A 26,122-nucleotide genomic window follows, 5' to 3' on the forward strand; every position below is an offset into this window, starting at 1 on the left:
TATTACATAATGGCGTGCACATTTATTACATTATTACATAATGCGGTGTTATTACATAATGCGGTGCTACAAGCCTGCTATGAACTTATTGTCAGCAAATGTACAAAAAGTTGTATTAAACAATGCAAATGCAGAGCAGCATCACTGCAGTGTACTGCTTTATGTTTCTGTGAGTGAGAATATCAGAGAGTGTAAAGCTGTGTTAATACAGTAATTTCTTTGCTTCTTGACCGAGACAAAAGTGGTCATTGAATTTTAGCATGGAATCTTATATGTTATGTTATTCATTGAATTGTGTAAATATACAAAGCTCAACTGCAGAATAGCTGAACTACTGGTTCTTTGTTTTGTTTCTTGTTATGCAGGCCTACATTAAAAAGACAAAAAAGAGAGGAAAAAGCTAAAACAATAAAAACAACAACAAAAAAACGCCATATTTGGTGGCCATTGTGAATTTTTAAAAAAACATTTCTTATATTTTAAAGTTTAAATGCCTTCTATGTGAAAGTGTGCTCATATTTATGTGCATTCTGGGGACATGTGTTATTGTATTTTAAGTTTCAGGCAGCTTTTAATCCATTTTCCCATTACAAAATCCATATTTGGCGGCCATTTTGAAAAATGGCCACCATGACCCCCAGGGGTCAAATTTTGAGCGCCTACGGTCCTAAATCTGATCAGAACCCCTTTGTGAGCCTTTGTACCAAATTTCATGCTTTTATCGCAAAGTGATCGATTATTGCGCTTAGCCGCTCTACTATATAAGAGGTACCGTGAATGATCAAATGGTGGCATTCATGTTGAGTGAATTTTGTTTGTGATTATACAATGTCTTCCACTCAGTAGTGCTTCCACCATCCGGTGGTCATCCACCTGGCATATGTAACTAATGTTTCACTATGATGTGGTCTTGCTCTGGCATGGTGATATTCTATTTCTTTAGGTGAAAGACCTGTCTCTGTGTGATACCCTCTTTTATGAAAAGACCTAGAGACACTGACACTGCTCTTCTTTTTATTTTCTAAGGGATAAGGGGAAGTGAAGAAATAGTGCTCGTATCACACCTAAAATCAACCACTTTATTTTCTAAGGGATAAGGGGAAGTAAAGAACTAGTGCTTGTATCACGCCTAATATCAACCACTTTATTTTCTAAGGGATAAGGGGAAGTGAAGAAATAGTGCTCGTGTCACACCTAATATCAACCACTTTATTTTCTAAGGGATAAGGGGAAGTAAAGAACTAGTGCTTGTATCACACCTAATATCAACCACTTTATTTTCTAAGGGTTAAGGGGAAGTGAAGAACTAGTGCTTGTATCACACCTAATATCGACCACGTCATCCACTGATAAATATATTACTTTACTATAAATAAACCACACACAAGCACACATTCTCTCTCTCTCTCTCTCTCTCTCTCTCTCTCTCTCTCTCTCTCTCTCTCTCTCTCTCTCTCTCTCTCTCTCTCTCTCTCTCTCTCACACACACTCACTCTCTCTCACACACACTCACTCTCTCTCACACACACACATACACACACACATACACACACACTAATGAATAATCAAGGAAACAGCCCAGCATAATTCCTTCCGATCTGCACAGTCATCAAGGGCATAACAGTATTTGGGCCCTCTGTTAAAAGTGCAGCCCGTGGAGAGGAGGCGGGCTCCCAGGAGCGAGGGGGAGAGATTAGGCCAAATCAGATGCAGGACAGAGGGCCCACAGGATCCCTGCAGCTGGCTTACAGTAATCTTTTGAGCCGGGGTGCATGCAGGCCTCTGAGTCAGCAACTACACGCGTGTTGAGATTATTATGACACAGATTTTTTTTTTTTGTTTTTGTCATTGACAGTCAAGTAGGTGCACGTCAGCCACTGTCGTGTCCATCTTTAATGAAGACATCTGAGCACATGATGCGCACGCACACACACACACACACACACACACGCAGACTAACATACACGGTGAAAGCTGACTCTTGGGTGCCTGTCTGGGAAGGGGAGGGGCTTTTGACCTTGACTGACCTTCAGCTGTGAGGCTTCCTTCCTCCTCCCCTTCCTCAGCACAACATCATGTGACCTGTGATGTGACATGACTCAGCTATTTTCCCTTTCAGATGTTTTGCTGATAAACTTGATTTAAATTGATCGTGAATTGATGGAGGATGAGTTTTTGTTTTGTTTTGTTCTCTCGATTTGTTTTGTTGGGCATTCAGCCACACGTGGTACCCTGAAGGAGGGCCGTTACAAATTCTGGGTCCATGTGGCATGTGTGTGCCCCAGCCAACTGCACATTGTCATTGTATCCTGTTGTGTAAAGTTCAATAGGCTCGGTTGCTGATTGATGACTGTAGGGAAATAACCTTCCCACAGGACGAGGATTTTAATGCCTCTCCTGTGTACAGTATATCTATAATCTGGGATATGTGGGGGATCCTCCTGGTTTTGTTTTCTTGTGAAAATAATACTTTGATAAATGTATTCCATATCTGATCTGGGACAATTATATGTCCCACCATTATGTTGGTTTTGTTAATAAAAAGAAAAATAGCTTTCAGCACAAAGGGCAGAATAAGTTGCTCATTTTAGTGTTACATTTAGTGCTCTGAAAAACGTTATTACATTCTTATTGAAGATGGCATGTAAAATGTATTTAAATGCTAAATGGATTAGATGTAGCTCTCTGAAAGCAAGAGATTCGGGAGATTATGTCCAAATCCGTAGAATCATTTGGTCTCGCAGAATTTGATTAGACAGTTTGGTGTCTTTCCGCAACAGTTTTGTGGTGTTCCACATCCGGCTTTACGTAAGGAAACCGACACTCCCGTTTGGTGGCGCATGTGGGATGTGATGTGAACAAGTCCCTTGTGTCGGCACAGTTTCCGTCATAGGTCACTAATCAGAAAGAAGCAGTCGTGGGAAGTCACACTGCTGAATGTTCTAGTTAGTCGGCTCTGACTCAGCATGGATTTGTGCTGTGCGGGTGGCTTGACTCTGGCCTCTTTTGTTATACCACAGAGGTAATGACCACCATTGAGGAGGGTGATGTGGATGAGATGACGAAGAGGCGAGTGTACGAGGCCAAGGAGAAGCCTGGCGCCCTCTGGCACATCTACGCCGCTAAGGATGCGGAGAAGATTCGCGAGCTCCTACGAAAGGTAACGGGGTCAAAGTTCAAAAAACAAATCTGCCGTTTGTCCCTTTGTTCACAATTCAGCGATGCAGCAACTTGGACTTTCTCGTCTAACTGTAAATTGAGAATAATTGTCAAGGATGCGTGCTCTGGAGACATTAGAATGAACCTAGTTGAACGTTTTCTGTTTGAGGACCCCTTCAGTGGTAGCAGTGGGTCCAGCTTTTTTAGTCTGCTGATAAATACATGCCCTCTCTTTGCATCACGTCATACTTTCCTATTTGCTCAGAGGCCAAATGTGTGGGTGTGATTATAAATGTGTTTTACACAGGTGGGAGAGGAGCAAGGCCAGGAGAATCCTCCAGACCACGACCCTATCCACGACCAGAGCTGGTACCTGGATCAGAACCTACGTCGCAGGCTCTATGAAGAGTACGGGGTCCAAGGCTGGGCCATTGTTCAATTCTTAGGAGACGCTGTCTTCATCCCAGCTGGGGCGCCACATCAGGTGCTTTACTTTGGTTTTATTTTTTTCAGATGTAAATACAGTAATTTCCCAACAATTAGCCGCGGCTTATACATATGCCTTTGTTTCTTTTAACTTGCATAAAACACTGTCCAGTGGCTTATACACAATGTGGCTAATACACAGGAAATTACTGTAATATCAATCATATTCTAATAACATTAATCAACAGTTTTTAAAAATGCTTATGAATATAAATGATTATTGGCACAGCTGTTATCAAGTGATAATGATATTTGTGTGTAATGAACTTTAAATAATGTGTGCCTTGTCCTTTGTTTCATTAGGTGCACAATTTGTACAGTTGTATAAAGGTGGCTGAGGACTTTGTGTCCCCGGAGCATGTGAAGCACTGCTTCAGGCTAACGCAGGAGTTCCGCCACTTGTCCACCACACACACCAACCACGAGGACAAGCTACAGGTACATTTGGTTTGAGCACTCGGGCCTCTTTTACCGTTTGTGTCACAAGATCAGACGTGACTTCTGCATTTGATCAGTTCACAATCTGAGTAGTACGCTGTTTGCTATGGTTATCTCCAGACACTGTATTGCTAAACATCTGGCCACATGAGACTGTCATTCTTTTTTTTTTTTTTAAGTATTTTTTTGGGGGCTTTTTATGCCTTTAATGGCCGAGACAGTGGAGAGTGACAGGTAGTGAATGGGAGAGAGAGTAGGGGCGGGACCCGGAAAGGACCACGGGGCGGGAATCGAGCCTGGGTCGCCGGCCGTTCGGTGTAGGTGCCCCAGCCAGTTGCGCCACAGCTGGGGCCAGGCCAGATTGTTATTCTGATTGTCAGTCCAAGATTCCCGACAAAACGAGACTGAGTTGCAGCGTTGTGAATTAGAAGTTGCACGTAGTTGCAAGCCGTCGCAAAGCATTAAACATGTTGAGTCGCAGTCGCAAGGTTTTAGAACGTCGCGGCTCGGCTCGGCTCGGCTCGGCTCGGCTCGTCTCGTCGGGAATCTTTGGTTTGAACCCTACTTAAAGTCATCATTCTTTATCACTTTGTGTTCCTCAGGTGAAGAACATCATCTACCATGCTGTGAAGGATGCTGTGGGAACACTGAAGGCCCATGAACCCAAGCTGGCACGGTCATAGTGGCCCGGTGGGACCTGACCGACGCACTCTTTCTAAGCTCCACGAACACCACATGCAAACCAGGCACAAGGACTTTGGGAAGGGAGGGTGTGGATGAAATGAGGGGGTTCTACGAGTTTCTAAAAAAGTGCTTTGGAATGCTCTCCCAGAGAAAAGTGAAGCCCTTTTGGAACCTTTTTGAGCTCCACGCTCGGATGAAGGACAGTCTTCATCAGTGTTACATAGAAAATTCTTCTGTTCATATTTAAGTTTTTTGATTTTTTTAATTTTATTATTGTTTGTTTTTGAAGATGTATTGTGAAGGGGGAATATAGATCTGCTCTGATGTGCCTCAGTGGACATCTGTTTGTCTGTAGCCTTTTACATAATGTGAGCACTGGGCTAGTCCATTTTTGTTTTTGTACGCGCTAATTGATCAAGCTGTTTGTTTTCTTAACTAGAGGAGACCTTCGCCTTTAGCATCAGCAGGATGTTATAGAGAGGGAGACAACACCCCTCCAAACTTTTTTTTTTCTTTTCCAGAGTCGTTCAACTTAAGCATTGAAGGGAAATAGACCAAAGTTTTGTATTTTTAGTTTTTCAGTTTCAACTCAAACCGAGAACCACATGTTCTTAAGTCCTTTTTATACACACAGTGCAAATGAAAGGTGATTTCTATGACTCAATGTGAGTATGTCTGAGACTGAGGCTTTGAGAAATGTGTCCATACATGTTGTCACTCCTTTAGGGTTATGAAACGAGTGGATTGCTGGCAAAATTTCAAGAAACAAGTTCAAGAAATAAGAACTCCAGATAATGGAGAACTACTACTGGTCATTAATATGTATCAATATATATATTGATCTTAGCAGTGTGTATCATTTTTTTTCAAAATAAAGTTTACGAAGAAACTGGCCCGTGTACTGGTAGACACTAATCTCAATGGCATTTTTCATTTTTTATTTTGTTCCGTTCATCATTCTGCCTTTGACTGTAATAAACTGAGGGTTGAATTGTAAACCCATGTTCAATCCTTTTTTTTTTTCAATCCTCTTTGACAAGGCCGCATATTCATTCTGATTCAGACAGCTAATGGCATATAACTCAGTCATATAAGACAGGAAATCTATTTTTGGTCTCAGCAGTGTGACATCTGTTACCCCACAAGGTAACATCTGATATTTTCAGTGAAGTCTGTTCCTGCAGATAAAACAATATCCAGTGGCTCTTGAGTATTTTATCACATTAAACATTGGCACCATAGATTGGCACGTAATCACACATTGGGCTCTATTCCATTGGTGAACAAATTCAGAAGATTGATGTCTGTTGGGGGGGGAAATTAGCCTGGTCCTAACCATCCCATAATACTACCATTTCATTTCGTAGTGGAGGCAATCCTTGGCCGGAAGAAGAATAAGAAAATAATTAGCGGCGCAAATACTACCCCAGGTATACACAATGTATACAGATTTAGTTGATTACATGCAACTAAAGCCTACCTTACACTGACAAGATTTATGAAAGATTCTTGAAAGACTGTAGTCTTTTAACTAATGCCCCTCATTCAAGCTTTACTAAAAAGACTACAATCTTTCAAGAATCTTTCACAAATCTTGTCAGTGTAAGGTAGGCTTAAGCTAATCGAACTCTGAACCCGTTTTGTTTGTTTGATAAAACTAGTTCGTTCCAAACCCCACACACGTGGTACATTTTTGGCAGCACCCCCTTAACTCATGCTGGCCAATTAAGTTGCCTAATTGGATCACTGAAAACCACCAGGGATGGAATATCTCACAGTAGGGTGTGCCACCTTGTAACTCCAAACAGCGGTCGCAGACAACCTGTCCCCTTTAAGAGAAGTTGGATACGAATGAGCTACTGCTCCATAGCTAATGCAGTAGAATCGAGTAGAACAGTCGGCTAACGTTAGCCAGCTAGTCTGCTAGTGTACCTGTGAGATACAGTGCAGAGGAATCAGGGCAGCAGGCAGGCATCCCCTTGCGCATCCTAATAGCGAACTGAGAGGCGTAGGAATGGGGGTCAGTTAATATTTTCTCAACGGTGAGGAAACGCTGATAACGATCAAGATGGTGTCGTGGATCATTTCTCGGATAGTTGTGTGAGTATGCCTTTTACATGCGAACGTTTGTTCATCTAGCTTTCGGCCCTTGTTTTGCCAGGCAATGCGGGTTTGCGAGGCAGTTGCCTGATGGCACAGGATGGTAACGTGATTTATCAGGGAAAGCCAAGTGAAAGCCTGGAAAATGTAAATGAACCACAGGACACACATTTAGAGGATAGCGTTTATTTCTCTGTAGCCCATCAGCTGTTATTTATAACGTTAGATTGTAGCCTATATGTCCAATGTATACATCTATATTTCGAGTCTTATCATACCCGTTACAATAACACAATCCCCGCCGTGCGTGTTTAATGTGTGCTAACAGCAACGTTAACATTGCTTTATTATTCAGCAGAGGAAGGCGCTGGATCCAGTATCGTAGATGTCGTTTATTGATGTGATTGGTTTTCTATGGGTTTTATGTGACCTACTTCATTATGATTCAGCAGTAACGTTGCAATCCGCCGACACTATCCATTTGTGACAGACCCCTCGCCACATCAATATGGTAATGTTGGCTAACAAGTTGTTAGCTGGCGTCGACTGGGAACCTATGTCATTGGAGATGCTAGATGTTTTTGTATCATCATTTACATCGTTTCCTTATGTTGAAGGAATGTCTTTATTAAACCCAAATGGAATGGTGTGGTGCCCTAGCTGTAGTTGGATGCTTGTCACCCAGTTGCCTAATATAGGCCCTACCTGTTATGGGCCAACGTGACATCTCTCTCCATCAAATTATGCGACGCTAAACTCTCTAATCTGCCTCAGATGATCATGTCGACACTCTCTCTTTGATCTCGCTTTGTTGTTCGACACAGGAGTCAAGACGGGTCAGAAATGGTTTTATTATTGTTGTTGTTATGCTAGTTAAATTCATCTAGTTGGTGTAGTTGGTGGCAGCTGGCTTGCGAAGTCATTTGGCTATGTGCCTCCCAGTCCCATTCGAATTCAGGAAACGTGCATTTATGTCATCGCTCTTTCCCTGAGCATCTTAAAAGTCCGTGATGGTTAAGTCTTGGACCACACCAGTCATGCCACAATGTAAACCTTGGTGGCAGTTTTCAGAGACAGAATTTTACTGCCCTTGAAACCACAAATCTAGGACAGTGATGTCAGCCTATATTCCACCCAGACTCTGATCAATGGAACTGATTGAGTTCCTCAGCAGTATCTTGGGAGTAGCAAGCTTTGTGATTCTACTGGCAGTGAGCTTACTGAAAATGAAACTGGGATGCTCAACACACACACACACACACACACACACACACACACACACACACACACATACACATACACATACACACACACACAGCCATGCAACAATGCAATATTATGTGTGTCACACATGCACTGCAGTGCACACGTGCTAGCTTGATTTAGACACCATAGCAATGCGATCACCGCAGGTGTGGAATACCCAATACCACATTCTTAAACGAGCACAAAGGATCCCTGGTGAGACTCTTGCCCTCAAGGAAGATAATTTACCACAGTCCAAGTGAAAAAAGAGACAAACCTTCACAGCAAAGGCTTAGCTAAGGAGTGTGCCACACACAAGCGTTTACGCACACACACACACGCACGCACACGCGCACACTTTCATTGCCTCAGCTGATGTCTGCTGTGAAGTGAGCAGGCGCGCTCTGCTGCCCATCCCAGCAGATGCAGCCGCGCCTCCAGTAGCAGTGCACCCGGGCATCTTGTCACATCAGCACAAAGCACACGCAGCCAGCCAGGGGGCCCAGTCGAGAGCAGAGCTGCGAGCATGTGTGTGTGTGTCTGTGTGTCTGTGTGTGTGAGCGAGAGAGCGAGCACGTGCTCAAGCGTCTGGGCCACATGCACTCTTCGAGGCCTGCGTCTGTGACGTGGCCTTTTTTCCCGTTCTTTGTTGTTTCCTGGGTTGGGGTGTGACCTCCTGATTTTAAGGAATAAAAGCAATTTGTCTTGATGTCCTAGATGAAGGCATGGTTTGCTTTAGAATTAATGTCATTTCAATCCATTATTGTGACGAAGCAGTCAGATATCCCTGTGGTTTCTGTGGATCCGAGATAAACAGGGGCAAATGACTGGGTGCACCTTCATCATTTTAAGCTGTGTTCCATGAGCTGAAAAAATGTAGTGTAGCCTAATCTGCAGAATTTTGTTTTTTGAATATGAGGCTATTGTACTACTGCAATGTCTGTGCGCAGATGTTTAGCAAAAACAAAATGTGCTGTCCTCTCCTCTTCTCTTACAGTCTGGCTTTTGGAACTCTCTATCCAGCCTACTCATCCTACAAAGCTGTGAAAACGAAGAATGTGAAAGAATATGTAAGTGCCTCGCGTTACTCAACAACAGTCATGCTGCAGTATGGATTTTACATACGGTCACACTGTTTGGTTGGTTTAAGGTTGTTTTTTTTAATGTATGAGATCCAATGCTCTGTGTAGGCTATGTAGTATTAGGTATGTCCAATTTCTCTGTGAGAGGAAAAATTGCTCCAACTCCTCATTTGCTTGTTGTGCACATCCATGCTTGCTGTGGTTGTTCAGAAGCAGTGAGGCTGGGCCCATGCAGCTTATCAGTGGAGGCATTCAGTGCAACTGCATCCTGTCTGCCTGTGTCTGTTTTTCCCCATTGGCTTAAATAAACAGGGCAGTAGCAAGGTGATGGAAAGTGTGTGTGTCTGTGAGTCTGTGAGTCTGTGAGTCTGTGTGTCTGTGTGTGTGTATCTGGTCAAATTAGGTACAAATATGAGCATTTAAAGGCCATTTGATTAAGCAGAAAGACGTACTCAAAAGTTAACTCTTTCAATTGTTAAATCGGTTGAAGGCCCTTTCCTGTCCTAAAGGTAGGATTATGAACTCCATTTTGAATCATGAGAAAAAAAAAACACTGGCCCACCCAGCTATCCCCACTGGTACAGCTCTGATCAATTATTTAAAACACAAAGAACAAAAAAAGCCAAAGTAATCGGCCATTTCTTCGTGTCCTGTCGACTGTATACTGTAATAGTACTGTATATTGCTTTTCAATTAATACCATACAAAATACAGGTCAGAAAACATATCCATGTTGCTATACTGTATTTATATTGTGGGTTACTTATATAGTATAAGTATATAGACTATAGACTATCTACAGATGTTGTTCAGACTATACACAGACAATTGTTAGACACAAGCCACATTTTGTTTTTCCAATCAGATTGAAATAATTCTGATTGAAGATTTCAACTGAACTGTTTCAAATGATTGCTCAATATACCATTTGGGGTTTAATCTGCATTTACATGGAGCTAGCATTTAATTGTTTGGAAGCTCCTTGTTGTATTGCTGTCATGGAAACATGGGAAGTTGTTTACGTCACTTTGCATTATTATCACATAGGGAACACCTGTAAAGAAAGAAGAAATGTGCTCCAACAATCACCTGTTTACATGAGTTGATATTTGTAATCAAGTGTCCATGTAATGGGCTACTGTTATCATTCATATATACTGTAGTTAAGGTTAGGGTTATTGTTGGGTTGGATATGGTGATTTAAACAAACCACCCATAAAGTCTCTATAGGTGGACTGTCCTAGCAAAGTGTTGTCTTATTAGCCTGTTAGGAGGAGTAGTCTACTGTAGATGTGTTGTGTATCATTAGGCTGATGCTTTGGCATGAAACCAGATCTTTTAGTGAATATAGATCAACACCATTTCAACCTTTTCAACCTCTTCTATTCAGAACGATGGAGAGGGATTGCACCGTGTGACATTCTGCTGATTAAATCATGGCCACCCCTCTGTTGACAGTAATGCAGGGTGCATACAGTGTTAAATGATCCTGAGTGGAATTATTGAGTTTTTTTTTTCTTTTTTTCTACTGAAGTGGAAAATGTAAAGCTTAAAGCTAATTTCCAAAGCAATTTGGTTTGTATAGATTTCTGAAACCGTTTATATCCCATCATCATTATCTACAATGTAAGCTTAGAAGTTAACTTGTCTACATTTCTTATTTTGCGATCACTTTTGTGGCCCATTTTTGAGTGAGGGGGGCAAATGTTTGTCAATAGCAGTGTCTCATGTCTTAACAGGTACCAGTAGGCACTTCTTCCCATTAATGGGTCTTGGCGTAAACTATAGGGATCATTAGTAGGCTGCATTGTCGGTAGGCTTCTTGTGCTCTTTTGAGTTCCAGCTCTTTTGTTTACCTTCAGTGCTCTCAGCTCCCGGCCCCTCTGCCTCATCGCAGTGAGGGCTCTCTCTCTCTCTCGCTCTCGTCGGTTACCATGGAAACCCCCCCCCCCCCCCCCCCTCCGTCGGGTAGTGCAGTTGCTTTAGTCAGACGGTGTTGTGTGATGGAGACGATGCTCCATTTTTAGCCTCCTCTCGGCGTGTGGATCTCCCCGCTGCATTTAAAAGCTGTTGTTTGCCGTTGTGTCTTAAGTCATTTGGTAGAGAAAACTCAACTGAATAGCAGCTCAAGTGTCAGATCACACATGCTTTTCAGGACTTAAGCAGCATGAACCGTAATCAAATAAAGCACAAGTAGCACAGATGTTCTCAAACGGGCCTCTTCAACCTCTTCAAGAACTCCCTCGGTAGCTGTTTAAAGGACGTCTCTATCTATGGGCCATGCACAGCACAACAACGGTCTATCTGTTCTCATGTGATGAGCCCGTGTTCATATCTCACTGCTCCTGTCACCCTGTGTGACTCGGTCATGCATAAAGGAATAGGACTGCACACAGTGGAGAGCATGTGTGCTCTAGTTAGGCCATGCATGTGTTCACCATGTTCCAAGACATGTGTGGCTTGCACGTGCTCGCATGTGTTTCCATGACTAATTCTGGTGTGTGTGTGTGTGTGTGTGTGTGTGTGTGTTTGTTTTATTCCTGTGTCTGGGTCTCAGGTGAAATGGATGATGTACTGGATAGTGTTTGCGTTCTTCACCACGGCGGAAACGATCACGGATCTGCTTCTCTCATGGTGAGTCACACCACATATGTGACTCACACAACCTTCTCCTCTCCTTGCCTTCTGCCCAGCATCACAGTGTAGTAAAATGATTAAGATGTCCTCAGCTGTGAATTGCATTTCACTGTAAAACAAATATAAAGGAATATTAAGGAGTTTCATTTTGATTTGTCTTGTTTGTGTCCACAATACGACATTATCACTGTAGTAACTTTATAAAAGCACATCTTGTTTCTCACTCTTTAGTAGTCTGTCTCTGGTTCTAAGTCGATTTTCCCATGACCTTCCTCCAGGTTTCCCTTTTACTTTGAGCTGAAGATAGCCTTTGTGATCTGGCTGCTGTCGCCGTACACCAAGGGCTCCAGCGTTCTCTATCGCAAGTTTGTGCACCCCACCCTCTCCAACAAGGAAAAGGTCAGAACGTGCCCTCACCTCTCACCCTCTATTCAGCTCGAACCTCCAGCTGCACTTTTAACTGTTTCATCACGTCGAGTCAGAAAACACATCTGTAGCGTCACTTTCCAGACTGGTGTACTTTCGAAGCAGTGCTGTCCAGGTACCTTTGGGAGAAACCACTGATCTCAAAACCAGATGTCACTTCATATAAAGAAAACATTGCACTAAAGTGCTTTTTTAGAGATCAGTGTTTTTTCATGGAGTTGCCTGGGTAAGCCAGTAACCTCTCTTTGTAACGTACCCCTGTGGCATTAAGGAATGCTGTGTTATGGGAACTTCGCTCGATCAGCTCTGTAGTGCAAAGAATTAGTCCTTATGCACAGCACAAAGTACTGATACAGAACTACCGGAAATGCAGAGTATTGCAATGCACACACCGCATGCTTTGTGATGCATATTTGGTTATAGCTGCTTGTCTTGTATACAAATCTATCCCATCCTATGTGCCTATGTGGACTCCAGGAGATTGATGAATACATCACTCAGGCACGAGACCGCAGTTATGAGACCATGATGCGGTTTGGCAAGCGAGGCCTGAACCTGGCCGCCAATGCCGCAGTCACAGCGGCCACCAAGGTGAGTCTGTCCCCCCAACGTGCCTGTGATACCAGAGGTGCATTTGAATTCGCAAACATAGGTGAACGTTTGCAAACAGTTTTCCGTTGGCCTTGAGTTTTCGCCGAACGTTTGCAAACAGTCACAAACAGTCTGAGGAGATAGTTCTCCACGAACATACAGTGGAACTGGACGAAGGCAACAATGCAATTACCATTAGATTGGAATGTTGACACCAAATCGTTCAAATTTAACTGTTCAAAGAAAACCTGTTCACCACTAACGTTTGCCACTGTTTGCCAAATTTGAATGCACCTCAGATTACCATTGACTGTGGTAGTGGTAGAGCACAATACCAAATAAAATTATTTGAATTCTGGTACCAGTTTTAAATTGTAAATGTCACATGATGGTGCTTGATCCACCATTTTTAAATATTGTATATAAGAGGAATGTTGGGGTCTATTTGACGCTGTATGTTTATTAGCGTAGCTATCGACGAAGTTGACAATATGAATGCAAACGTCCCAATAGAGGAATAGCTTGCAGTAAATCAGTATAATTACTGCAGTATGGCAAGGAATGCTTGGAATGGGAAAGTGGGAAACGCATGCGGGTGTGGTTTTGAAACGGCTGAGAGATCTAAGAGTGTCCCCTGATGTCCTTATCTGACCCGTCACCTTTTGTCCTTGTGTCCTCTCTTGTTGCAGAAGACAAAAAAGAGAGCATGCTTTTTATGGCCCCTAGACAAAGTAGCGTAGGATATAGCACAGAGGCTAGTCATGCAATCTAGTGTGCATTTGCCTTGGAGTGCCCTTCTGTGGAACACATTCCCTATGTGATCTGTTCTCATTACACCGGAGCCAAGTCTTGTGACCACAGATAAGGAGGACAGCAGCAGGACTGGAGGGAGAAATAACAGGATGTTTCAGAGCCAGACCTTGCCGTCAGGCTGCCCCAAACCCCAGATCAACTGCAGCATGTCAGTCAGAGAGAGAGAGAGAGGGGGGGGGGTAGTAGTGGCATAGTCACATGCTTGTGAATTGCTTGTTTATTATCTTAATACAAGGTCTTCCCAATCCCATACCAGCACGGTGCCTTTAGACTGTTTTTTTTTTGTTATTGGGTTAATATGCATTAACAACAACACATGACATGTCTAGCACTTTGCATACATTAAGAGGAGGACATTAAGGCTCCAACATACACATCAGTGCATACAGTATGTTGAGAGGTCTGGTCTGGGTGCTCTCCACCAACCCCCCACCACACATGGTCTGTTTCTGGCGTGTGCCTCTCTCTCTCCTGTCCCAGTTAACCCCTCGCTCCCTCGCTCCCTCGTTCCCTCGCTCCGTGTGACCTACATTCCATTGTCCTTGGCTTCCTCCTGCCCTCGTTTCATCTGGCCGTCTCGACTTGAGCCTTATGCCCACGTCTAGTCTATGCCCTGATGTCCTCATGTGAAGGTGCCCTCGCTATTGCAGCCATTTGCATCAGATTCCTATCATGCACCATGCAGTCAAAGAAAAGGCTATCCGTGCAGAAGCTATCCAAGCTACAGTATCCATGCAAAACAAGGCTGTATGGCCTGTATTCTGCTATGGATAGCTGAAGGGTTTTTCAATGTGGTGCCTTGTTTTCTTGTGCGGGATTTGGTCACAATGTTTAGTCAGCAGATTCAAAGTGTGACTATCCCAACATACCTTAAAGGCAATATGTATGCTAGAATTTCTATGTATGTACATGTTTGGGCTTGTGTGGCCTTTGGTTAGTTTTGGTAAATTTGTGTGTGTGTGTGTCGTACGTGTGTCTGTCTATCTTATACAGTATGTGTGTGTGTGAAATCTTGCACACATGCATACAGTTGTTGATATGTGCAGATGCAGGTGTTTGAGGTGTGCTTGTCTGTGCAGGGGCAGGGTGTCTTGTCCGAGAAGCTGCGCAGTTTCAGCATGCAGGATCTGACGCTCATCCAGGACGACCAGGAGCTGCTGGACCCTGCGGAGGATATGAGCACTGGCAGCCAGACCCTCCCACGCGCACGCAGCACCTCACGCCAAAGTAGGTCCCTCCGCTCAACCCCACATGTTCACACCCTGTCTGAATAATGGGTGGGTAGCTGGTTGGATGGATGGGTGGATGGATGGCACAGTGCTTTTTCTTAAAGGGGAAGTCCAGCCGTTTTCAACATGGGGACCTGATGTTCGAGGTCACAGGGTGCCTCTCATGTAAAGTTTATACGTCCTCCCTCGCTCCTCGGGCCTCGATCCTCACTGATCTACATAAAGAAAGATAGACGAAGGGATAGACTATCGTTGTTGGCGCCCCATCATTCTTTATGTAGATCAGTGAGCACCTACAGAGTACTGTCAGAAGGGGGAAGAAAATTGGCGCTACATAGCTCAGGTTGTCCTGTTAGTGGCTAGTACAGGTGTGTGGCTACAAAGCTATGCAAAGCTGTGTCTGTGTCCAGTAACAGACTCAAAATGTCTGTGCTTCCTGAATAAGATCCCCACGAGACCCCACTGTGCATGTTTATCTGAGGGATTGTAAATCCAATGCTTGTGTAGACGGTCACATACCATTGTTGGTCACTACCTGTCCAAACACTGGATTTATACTGTCTCTTTAACTCATCAACTGACCTTTAACTCTCAATACTCTTTTACGTAAATCTTTGGGACTTGGTTGGTGGACAAGCTTCGTTATAGACCTCTGAAGTTCGCCTATACATATAGGATCCAAAACTGCCATCTTTGCCCATGTAAGGAATTACGGGTGTTAATTGAAGCTAACTGCCTATGGCAAATTGCATTGTAAGTTAGCTCTGCGGTAGCAAAGATCAAAGTGTGCCGTCTTCACGTACCGAATATCACAGTATCCACTTGAAGGCAGAGGACAAAACTTTGTAGCGCAAAACGTCTGCATTTCCTATGTCTTTGTCCCCTTGAGAGTTTAACAGATATAACAGACAAATGCAAAATCCTCATGTTATTTTCCCATAGAAAAAATCTCAAGATGCCGGATCTCCTTATTTGGGCAAAAGATGGTGGCTTTTTTGTAGCCGAACTTCAGAGGTCTATAGTTTATGTAAATGTGCTTACAGTTTTTGTTAGTTATCACAAATTTCCTGAAAACCTGGAACACCATTCACATGTGCACACATGTCGTATTCTTTTAGTCTGAGCAAGCAGACTCCTACAGAGCTGTATTAAGCTTAGCTTACTGCTTTTGCACCCTCACAAGCATATGCAAAATGCATAAAATGTGGCGTTGAACATGAGCCAAGCATTTGTCCTAATCTCTGCGCAACACAGCTGTCGAATGTTGATGCACATCACAGTCCTCAGCTGGGGATTGTGGGATAAACACTGTCCCACGTGCGTCCAGTTAGACCCTGGCGGAGTTGACTGAGGCCGTGCAGCGTGGAGAGGGCGGTTAAACAGGCGGGCCGTTTGTCTGAATGCCTTCGCCGCCCTGCTGATGGGACAAGCATAACATTTTTTTCTTTTTTTAAAACTCAACACAAAAAGGCCGTTGGCCTCTTCAGAGAGCAGACTGCTGATCACAGTGAAGGCCAGCCAGGAGAGGTGGTGTGTGTGTGTGTGTGTGTGTGTGTGTGTGTGTGTGTGTGTGTGTGTGTGTGTGTGTGTGTGTGTGTGTGTGTGTGTGTGTGTGTGTGTGTGTGTGTGTGTGTGTGTGTGTGTGTGTGTGTGTGTGTGTGTGTGTGTGTGTGGGGGGGCTGGGGGGGGGTGGGGGGGGTTGTAGTCATGTGGTCAGTGGGGACAGGAGGATAAGGGGGTGCGTGTCAGGAAACAAAATGGAGTGAGTGGGAGAGAGAGAGAGAGAGAGAGACCCAGGCAGGCAGAGGGACTATAGCCATGCACCATATGGGGTGAAAGGGGGATGGAAGGAGAGAGAGAGAGGGAATGAGAGGGAAAGAGAGGGAAAGAGAGAGGGGAAAGGGTATGTGAGGACGGTGTAGTTTGGGAAGGCCCTTTCCACAGGCCACAGTGAGTCAGAGGCGCCTCCTGTTTATCTGTCTGTCCACTGCTCACTGGCACAGAGCTGGCACACGCTGAAGAGCAGCCGTCCAGAGGACAACAGAGAGAGAGAGAGAAAGAGAGAGAGAGAGAATGACACAACCAAAGGGGCAGGACACAGTGTGAGAGAAAGCGAGAGAGTAAAGAGAGGGAGAGAGAGAGGGAGGGAGGGAGGGAGGGAGGGAGAGAGGAGGAGGAGAGTGGGGAAAGTGAGAAATGGAAAAGGAGCGCTAGCAAGGGAGAGAAAGGGAGCAATTGAGGGAAGTCAAATAGGATTAAACGCAGCCGACTCGGAGCCGGTCTCTGGAGCAGAGACTCTGAATGAGTGGCATGCAGCAGAGAGGAGGAGGAGGCTGGTGAGAGGGGGGGATTGTGGGGAGAGATTAGAGAAGGAGTGGGTGTTGCTGGTGGGCTTCAACCGAGCCGGGTACTGATCCTGGGTCTGTCTCTCTCTCTCCTCTTGAAGCGCGCTCCGCAGCGGCGGTGGCGGCTGTCGTGGCCGAGGAGGCGCATCACAGCTCCAGCGACCAGTCGGACACCCGGACCGAGCACTCGGACGAGGACGTCGTGGAGAAGACGACGACGACGACGACCGTGAAGCGCACGCCCAGCGTCAAGGCGGTCAAGAAACCGGCCGCGACCAAAACGGAGGTACACGGTTGTCTAGAACACACACACACACACACACACGCACACACACACACACGCACACACACACACACACACACACACACACACACACACACACACACACACACAGAGACAGAAAAGCCTCAGGCTTATACATGCATATGCCTGGTGTCTAAGCCAACAAGCTGGAACGAACAGATCTCTCCCTCACTCACATATACTTGCTCTCTCTCTCTCTCTCTTGCTCTCTTTCTCTCTCTCTCGCTCTCTCTTTCTCTCTCGCTCTTTTTCTCGCTCTCGCTCTCTCTTTCTCTCACTCTCTGTATTGTAGTGCTCTTTTCCTCACTCATTGTGAGCTCTCAGAAATGCACTGTTCTCTGCCAAAGAGGAAGCACCAGCTTCAATGCTGAGTGCGATGGTCAGCGCTGCCAAATCTGCCTCCCAGTGATGAGGGTAGAGTTAAAGGCCTCCGCTGACCAACACCGCGTGCAAAAGCACAGCGCAGCACTGTGCAGTACAGGCCTCCCTTTCTGTGTGTACAGCTCACACACACACACACACACACACACACACACACACACACACACACACACACACTCAGGATAAATACTGCTGCTTCTTCTTGTCTATGAAACATGTACGCACAGACAGACATGCAGACACAGATATATGAACACACATGCAAAAGCAAACACACACACGCAAACGCAAACACACACACAGGACAAATACTGCTGCCTCCTCTTGTCTATAAAACATGTACGCACAGACAGACATGCAGACACAGCTATATGAACACACACCACACACACACACACACACACACACACACACACACACACACACACACACACACACACACACACACACACCAGATGAATGGTGTGGTTCCTCTCTGGCCCTCCTAGGCCGTTAGTCACTCTGAATGCAGCGGCACAGGCACTGGCACAGCACAGCATCACTCTGCAGTCAGAAATAATGGATGAGTCCACACCCCTACCCCTCCTCCTCTCCTCCTCTTTTCTCTGTTTCCTCTCTTCTCTTCTTGTGTTTCCATTCCTCTCCTCCTCTCCTCCTCTCCTCCTCTTTTCTCTGTTTCCTCTCTTCTCTTCTTGTGTTTCCCTACCTCTCCTCCTCTCCTCCTCTTTTCTCCATTTCCTCTCTTCTCTTCTTGTGTTTCACTTCCTCTCCTCCTCTCCTCCTCTTTTCTCTGTTTCCTCTCTTCTCTTCTTGTGTTTCCCTTCCTCTCCTCCTCTCCTCCTCTTTTTTCTGTTTCCTGTCTTCTCTTCTTGTGTTTCCCTTCCTCTCCTCCTCTCCTCCTCTTTTCTCCATGTCCTCTCTTCTTGTGTTTCCCTTCCTCTCCTCCTCTCCTCCTCTCCTCCTCTTTTTTCTGCTTCCTGTCTTCCTCTCTTGCTTTCCTCTCTCCTCCTGTGTTCTTCCTATCTCATATATTCTCTTCATCTATTTTTGCTGTCCATTTCCATCATTCTCTACTAAAACAGCAGTGCATCTACCATAAGTCTCTCCCTCTCCTTTCTCTCTCTCTCTCTCTCTCTCTCTCTCTCTCTCTCTCTCTCTCTCTCTCTTGCTCTCGCTCTCTCACATTCTCTCTTTCTCACAATCTCTCTCACACTTTTGCTCATATTCTCTCTCACTCTCTCTCTCTCGCTCACACTCTCTCTCCCTCAATCTGTCACACACCCACACACGCTCGATAAAAAGCGTTTCCTTATGTAAGTGTGCCATAAAAGCACACCAGAGCCATATACTGAACCGTCCATTCAGCGGCTGCTTGATGGCCCGCTGTCGCCATGTGAACCTTTTACCTTGCCATGCTTCATGAATGGGCCGATTGAGGAATGCGGTCTGTGAACCGTGCCGTGACCTTCACTTAGCGTCCAGGAGGAGGGCTAGCCACCCTGGTTCAGACAAAGTTCTCTTTTCTAATGCTCTGATTCTTTGTTTTCTACTTGTTTTTGTCTCTTTTTAATTTGTGTCTGTAGCTTTGATACACTGTCTCTTTCTCTCTCTCTTTCTTTTTTTCTTTCATTCTTTCTTTCATCCTTCTCCCCCATTTTACTCCTTTGTTCTGCCCATTCCCTCCATCTCCTGACAGACAACGAAGACGGTGAAGAAACAGCCAAAGAAGAAGACCACCGCTACAGCTGGCAAAGAGGCTGAGACGCCCTGAGCGCCCAACTCCATCTCTGGCCCACCAACACACACACACACACAGATACACACAGAGACACCTACACACACACTTACATACACATACACATACACACACACGTGCACACAGGCATAGGTACATGCCGGCACGGCGCCTGGCAGTGGTGTATTTTCCAGTCCTTTGAGACCAGCTTCACTTTAAGCATTTTCAATCCATAAGTGCACCGCGCTCAAGATTTCTTTTTCTCTCTTTTACTTCCATAGGATATGTGAGCAAGGTGTGTGTGTGTGTGTGTGTGTGTGTGAGTGAGTTAATGTGTGTTTGACATGGGTTACATACAAGGGTCTCTCTACCCTAATCTTATTTTGTCTGTAGGCCTCACTTCCAAGAGCATCTCGTGTCAACCACTCCACCAAGCACAGATGAACAACACCTTTTTTTCCACCTTTCTCTTTCTCTCCATCTCTCTCCACTCCAGTAAATGTTAGCTTACCTCATTAGAAGCCAGTGTTCTCCACTCTCCCACTCTCCCGTCTCCTCTCAAACAGGAACTCCTGGCCAGTGCCTCCGCAGCTTCTGTTAAGTAGGCCAGACAACGCGGGTTTAGCGGCGCTTCTAAACGAGGACTCGAGGGGCCCGGCTAGCTTTTCGCGTTCTTGTTTTTAGTAAGGCCACCCGCCAAAGACAGCCGTGTCCTCAATCGCAGGCGGCCTCCGCGGCCTCCGGTGTCCTCAATCGCAGGCGCCCCCCCCGTCCCCCCTCGGTGGAGAGGAAGGGGCCGAGCGGCGCTCTCGAAAGGTCGACACCATTTCAAGCAGACGCTTGTCTCTGCGTATAGCAGCGCTGGGGCTCCCCTGGGTAGGCAGGTTCTACTCCCCTCCCCCCCCCCATCCACTTGAAACTCTTCTAGAGAAGGGACAGGGAGTCGGTGGGTTAAAGTGAAGGACGTTTCCGAGGCCCGTTCATGTGGTTGAGCTTGACTTATTTTTGTCTGTAGTCTGTTCTTCAAAAAAGTGGCCTTCAGGGTAAGGGGGTGGGGGCTACGATGTCTGAACTACTGGTAAATTCTTGAGGTGAGTCCACGGGAGTTGTTTTTATTAATTTGTGCACAAGCGCAACATGATTCTCACTGTAGTGGGCACTTCAAGTGGAGTACAACTCGGTGTTCTTTTATTGCGACTCATTTGTCATTTACTTTATTGAAAAACTGCTGCGAGTTTTTAGTTTACACGGAAAATGTTCCCTCTTGACAACAGTCGGACACTTTGTTCATTCAGACAAAGCTGAGGTACTTTTCCCATTCCTACTTAATTTCTCTTATTTGCTTTATGCGTGTGTGTGGCGTGTGTGTGTGTGTGTGTTTTTTTTTTTTCAAGAGTAGACATTCTTTTATTTTTAGACAGTGTTGGGACACAACCTCCTCATTCAGACTCTGTTGTTATGAAGTGTCTATAAAAGTAGTGCCCCACTAGTGCCCCACACCAACCAAACACATATTCACTTCCCGTGACCGATCATTTATCGATATATACAAACCAGCTCTTGGGTAGAGGTTGGCTGCAAAAAACTCTCGAATCTTTTGAACATTCTTTTTGACAGTCTCTAGTTTTTTTAGGAATCTTTACACCACCTAGTGCGTGTCTGTGGCTAGGACATGAGACGTTTCAATATCTGTGTGTCCGTTCTGCTGTGATTGTTCCTCCATACTCTGGAGCTTGCTTACACCCAGATGTCGATGTTTGTTTTTCTAGCTTAGCTTCAATTCCGATGCATTTTCTTCTTGCCTGGTGTTTTTGCGTCAAGCTGGGCGAGTGACTCCGTGATATCTCACTGGAAATGGTCACTTACGAACGCAAGTCAGGTCCATAAGTCTATATCACTGTTGTAACAAAGCATTAACTGGATAACCGATATATCTCAAGTGTCTTCTGTTTTCTGAGAGCTTGGAACCTCTGTATCTGCTGGGTTTTTTGATGGGAGTGATTGTCCGGCTCATTTGGAGTGTTCTAAGTAAGTCTCTGGAAGGACAAGCGAGAGAAGTAGGGGAAGTCACTTCTACTGTAGGTCCCGTCAGTGAAATGCTGGTCTGGACAGCCAATGTTAAGAGTTGTTTACTCATTTATTTTGTGAAAGGGGGTTTTACTTAGTTTGCTGAAATGTAACCGTTGTGGATGGAGCCCAAACGGGCAAATCCCGAGTTGTTCGATCTTAACTTGCATGAGGGAAAGGGGGACTCATTTGAAATGACTTGCCCTAGAGTGCATAGCCTCCAGAATATCCCCGAGTGCCCACGAACAAGCATGAGACAACTGCACCTGTGCGCTTGCAAAAATGGGTGGTGTAATTGCACCAGTAACCATTAGGGGGCAGTGGTGCCCTTACCTTACAGGGAAGCAGGGGCGATGGCTTCAAAAACGTTTGTGAAATTGCTGAAACAATGTATCTGTAAATATTGTTCTACTGACTGTACAATTTGAGCTTGCTTGCCTTATTCTCTTCAGTAGGATTGATGGATCTCTGTTTTATTGTTTCTTTAAGGGGGGGGGGTCTTATTCATGGTTTCCCTCCCTACTCTGGGGGGAAAGTTCCTCTACAATAGACCCTCAGGGTCTATCCCAGTTGAAGTACTGTCCATATGGAAATATCATTTTAATTGCATCATCATCTTCATTTCAACGATAACATGTCTGTCTGTTAGTTACCCCTCTTAGCTCTTTGCCTAGATTTAAGGTTTCTCTCAAGTTCCCTTTATAAGTCTTTAGGGAGTAAGTAGGCCTGTTTTTAGGCCTCCATGGTGAACAAAGTCATCACTGTGGCCAGTCTGAAAGAGACCAGTGCAGCCTTCTGACCACAGTCATTCAGTGGACAATGATTTACTAATGCAAATGCATGGCCTCTCATCAAAACATGCTCCTCTCAAACAGCCTGCGTCTTTCTGCGTGTTTTATTTTATTTATTAAAGTGTTGTATTTGAAAACATTGTCACTTCATGGCATGTCTCACTCCAGCGTAATTGCGTCTTCACGATAAGTAGTGCCGTGTTTGGAACCTCCTGATGGTAGGGGGGCAGTCTAGGATCATGCTGGGATGATGCCATGCATTTTGGGGGTGTGGGGACTACTGTGTTTACCCAACAGCAACATAAATGCCACTTTATTTTTAAAATGCTAAAGTGAGCCCTTTTTTTTAAAGAAAAAGGTTTGCATTCCCCACATTTGTGAAATAAGCCTTCCCTTCTCTCTGTGAACTGTGAGCTCAAACTTAAGTGGAAGATGTCTTCCAAATCTGACCGAGTAGAACAACTTGTTTGCACTCCTCTCTTTCTCCCCCGATTTGGTTCTTAATTTGGTGTGTGTACCATGAGGTTTATTTTATTTTAAGCTGCTGTTTGTTTGCACTGATTAGATGATGTCTCACATACTCAAGTTATCGAAGGAAAAAAGTAAACATTTCTCGTCGACATATCACTTGGACATTCTTGTATGAAATTTCATTCATCATTTTGATTATTTATTTTTTTGTTTCTTTTTCTCTTTTTTTTGGTTTTTAGTGTGTGTTTGATATCAGTATTATTATTGTGCATAGGCTTTCAATTGTGAGAGAATATACAACATTGTAATATATTATTTGTGCCAATTCTCAATACTCCACTATAATAAAACATAAAGTATAAGTTCAACTTACTGTGCAGGGTTTCTGCTAACCACCACGTCTGAACAGACATTCATGTATCCATAACAAATGCTACTAATAAAATACCAATATTACCTGGTTTAATGTGCCATTCTTGTTTTTTAATCAAACTGATTTCCTTTTATAGGCTTTGCATACTAATTAAGTGTAAATACATGATACACTGTTGTGCTCACAAGTTTGTGTACCCTGGCAGAATTTGTGAAATTTTGGTCCATTTTTGTAAAATATGACTGATCATGAAGCAAACCTTTCTTTTAATTAGCCATAGTGGTCAGGTGAAGCCATCTATTTGGTCAGGATGCAAAGAAAAATCTTTGAGAAATGCGGGCTTCACAGCAAGAAAGCGCTGTTACAGTTTTCACAATTGCTAGAACACCTTTTTCAGATCTCTTTACCTTTTTCTCAAAACTGTGAACACAAAACTCATTTCTCAAACTACATTCTCGAAACCCTTCAATCTTGTTGCAAAACTGAACAATCACCTCAAAACACTTAACTTTGCTCAAAACTAACTAATGGTCTCAAATCATTCACACATCAGGCACAATTAGACTCCTGCAGAGCAGTGATAAGACAATACACTAAACAATGGAAGACACAGTTTTCAGGGCAGGGTTTATGGCTCCTGCTCCTGTTTATTCATTCTAATTTGAAAAATAAAATATATCAATGAAATGAAAGAATAAGGACTTATTTCACACTCTACTCATATCCTCTATTATGAAGAAATAAATTGATAGTTTTGTAAGTGAACAGAAAGACAGGCCAATACTGTATTGAATATGATTTGTACTGTGATGCCACAGACTCTGATAGTAGGCTACTGTAAGTATGCAATACTGTAATATTGGATTGTGTACAGACGATCAATGATTACTGTACTGTATGATAATGGACATTTACACTATTCCTGCTCAGTAGTCTGAATCTTTGGATTATTGAAGCCACAGAGAAACTGCTTATGTTGGGTTGGACTCGAAGTTCCGCTTCTCTCATTGGCATTCCATGAACCAGAACATGGTCAATGATTGTTGCTCGAAATTCATCATTTACAGTATTACAACTCTTGGGACTCTTTGTCTTTCTCTTCATCCTCTTACTCCTACCTGCACCCTCCACTTCCTTGTACCGCACCTCTACTGTAACACACACTTATCCCCTGCGTCTCTGTCAACTCTGAACTGACTTATATTGGTTGTCACATCTATACACAAGTGTTAACAATTTTGAGTGGTAGTGTTCAAATGGAGACAACTGTGCTTTAATTGTGTTCAACTTCTGCCTTCTTTGGTTATCACTGTAATTAAGAAGTGCATCAGAATGCACAATGTGTTAAGAGTTTTGCAAAAAGGGTTAATGAGTTTGGTAAAATGGGTTAAAGTGGGTGAAAGTAGTCTATGGTTTTGCAGGGAGTAAACAGGGTTAAACAGGGAGTAATTCAACAAATGTGTTCAGGTATTTGAGAATTTGATTCAGAGAATGGGGTTTAGTGTTTAAGCAACTGTGAAAAACTGTAACCGTTTTGAGATTCACAATTATGAGGCACATGGGCTGCATGGTCAGGTTGCCAGAAAACAACCGTTACTGCGCCAAGACCACAAAGCACGCTAACAATATGCTAAACAGCACCTAAGCAAGCATCAGAACCTCTGCAACAAAGTCATTTAGAGTGAAGCGACCAAAATTGAATGTTATGGTCACAACCATAAGTGCTATGTTTTGAGTGGAGACAAGTACACCATCCCTACTGTGAAGCATGGAGGTGCATCTCCGATGTTTTGTGGGTGTGTGCGCCACAAAGGCACATGGAATTTACTCCAAATTGACGGCAAGATGAATGTACTGTATGCTGCCTTTTATGCTGAAAGCTAGACAGTTGTTTACTTAGGCAAGGGTCAACGCTTTAGGAGCTGTAGCAGAAATAAATGTTGTGGAGAGGTCGTCGCAGTCTTCTGACCTCAGTATCATTGAGCAGCTTTGGGGAGATCTCGAACATGCAGGACAACCATAGAGTTTATGAGACCTGGAGGCTTCTCGTTCAGTAGAATGGGCACCTCTACCAACTGAGAAAATAGAAGCACTCATCCAGCTATCACTAATGACTGCAAGCTGTCGTTGATACTAACTGGGTAATAGTTAGCATTAAGAACCGAAGGGAATGTACACAGTATAAAGAATGTACAGTAAGGGCAATACACAGCATTAAGAACCGAAGGCTAATGCACAGCATTGAGAACCTAAGGCCAATACACAGCATTAAGAACCTTAAGGGCAAGACACAACGTTTAGAACCTAAGGGCAATACACAGCATTGAGAACCTCATTTGAATGTGATTACAATAAAATGAATGTGTTTTGCCCAATTACTTAAAAGAATGATAGACATTTTACAGATACTGCCAGGGTAAATACACTTCTGAACACAACTGTATTGTCAGGGCTTGGCTCACTTTTTTTATTTTTTATAATATAGCATTGCATAATACTCTAAGGATGACTGAACTACTGAACTGGCAAAATAATCTGCAGGGCTATATGTGGATACTGGTTTAGGTCATCTATGAAAGTGCACCACTAGGTGGAGCTGTAACACTACACAACATTATCAGTGATGGCCTCCAGCAGAAGCTTGGGCCTGTATTCTCAGATCTCCGTATGGTATTTAGGATCATTCTAACTTATCAGCCGTACTGAACCTCTGGACTACCACCACAGATATGACTGACCAAGCAAACCATAATTGTTATTATGAA

At 44.1% G+C, this 26,122-nt stretch overlaps 2 protein-coding genes across 6 annotated transcripts in view; both read left to right on the forward strand.

The window, feature by feature from the left end:
• Positions 1–5,765, forward strand: part of kdm3b (lysine (K)-specific demethylase 3B) — a 31,984-nt gene extending 26,219 nt beyond the window's left edge. For all 4 annotated transcript variants that reach the window (XM_062523930.1, XM_062523931.1, XM_062523933.1 and 1 more), the window contains 4 exons: positions 3,021–3,160; positions 3,467–3,643; positions 3,949–4,083; positions 4,686–5,765. In XM_062523930.1, the coding sequence (XP_062379914.1) occupies positions 3,021–3,160; positions 3,467–3,643; positions 3,949–4,083; positions 4,686–4,766 (533 nt within the window). In that variant the 3' untranslated portion in view covers positions 4,767–5,765. The remainder of the gene's footprint in view (positions 1–3,020; positions 3,161–3,466; positions 3,644–3,948; positions 4,084–4,685) is intronic.
• Positions 5,766–6,593: 828 nt separating this feature from the next.
• reep2 (receptor accessory protein 2) lies at positions 6,594–23,445 on the forward strand. Of its 2 annotated transcripts, none has more exons than XM_062524951.1 (8): positions 6,594–6,867; positions 9,110–9,182; positions 11,752–11,828; positions 12,110–12,230; positions 12,735–12,848; positions 14,741–14,888; positions 17,337–17,521; positions 19,617–23,445. In XM_062524951.1, the coding sequence occupies exons 1-8, from the start codon at positions 6,836–6,838 to the stop codon at positions 19,689–19,691; spliced, it is 825 nt and encodes a 274-aa protein (XP_062380935.1). In that variant the 5' UTR covers positions 6,594–6,835; the 3' UTR covers positions 19,692–23,445. The 2 variants fall into 2 exon arrangements, with proteins under 2 accessions (XP_062380935.1, XP_062380936.1); XM_062524952.1 differs by having other exon boundaries at positions 14,747–14,888.
• The last annotated feature ends 2,677 nt before the right edge of the window (positions 23,446–26,122 follow it).

Source organism: Sardina pilchardus, chromosome 21, assembly GCF_963854185.1.
Source record: "Sardina pilchardus chromosome 21, fSarPil1.1, whole genome shotgun sequence".
Classification (NCBI taxonomy): Eukaryota; Metazoa; Chordata; class Actinopteri; order Clupeiformes; family Clupeidae; genus Sardina; species Sardina pilchardus.

Coding starts and splice junctions, on each gene's coding strand:
- reep2 (XM_062524951.1), top strand. CDS start 6,836: ATGGTGTCGTGGATCATTTCTCGGATAGTTGT. Junction 9,183..11,751: donor CGAAGAATGTGAAAGAATAT/GTAAGTGCCTCG, acceptor TCTGGGTCTCAG/GTGAAATGGATGATGTACTG. Junction 12,849..14,740: donor CAGTCACAGCGGCCACCAAG/GTGAGTCTGTCC, acceptor TTGTCTGTGCAG/GGGCAGGGTGTCTTGTCCGA.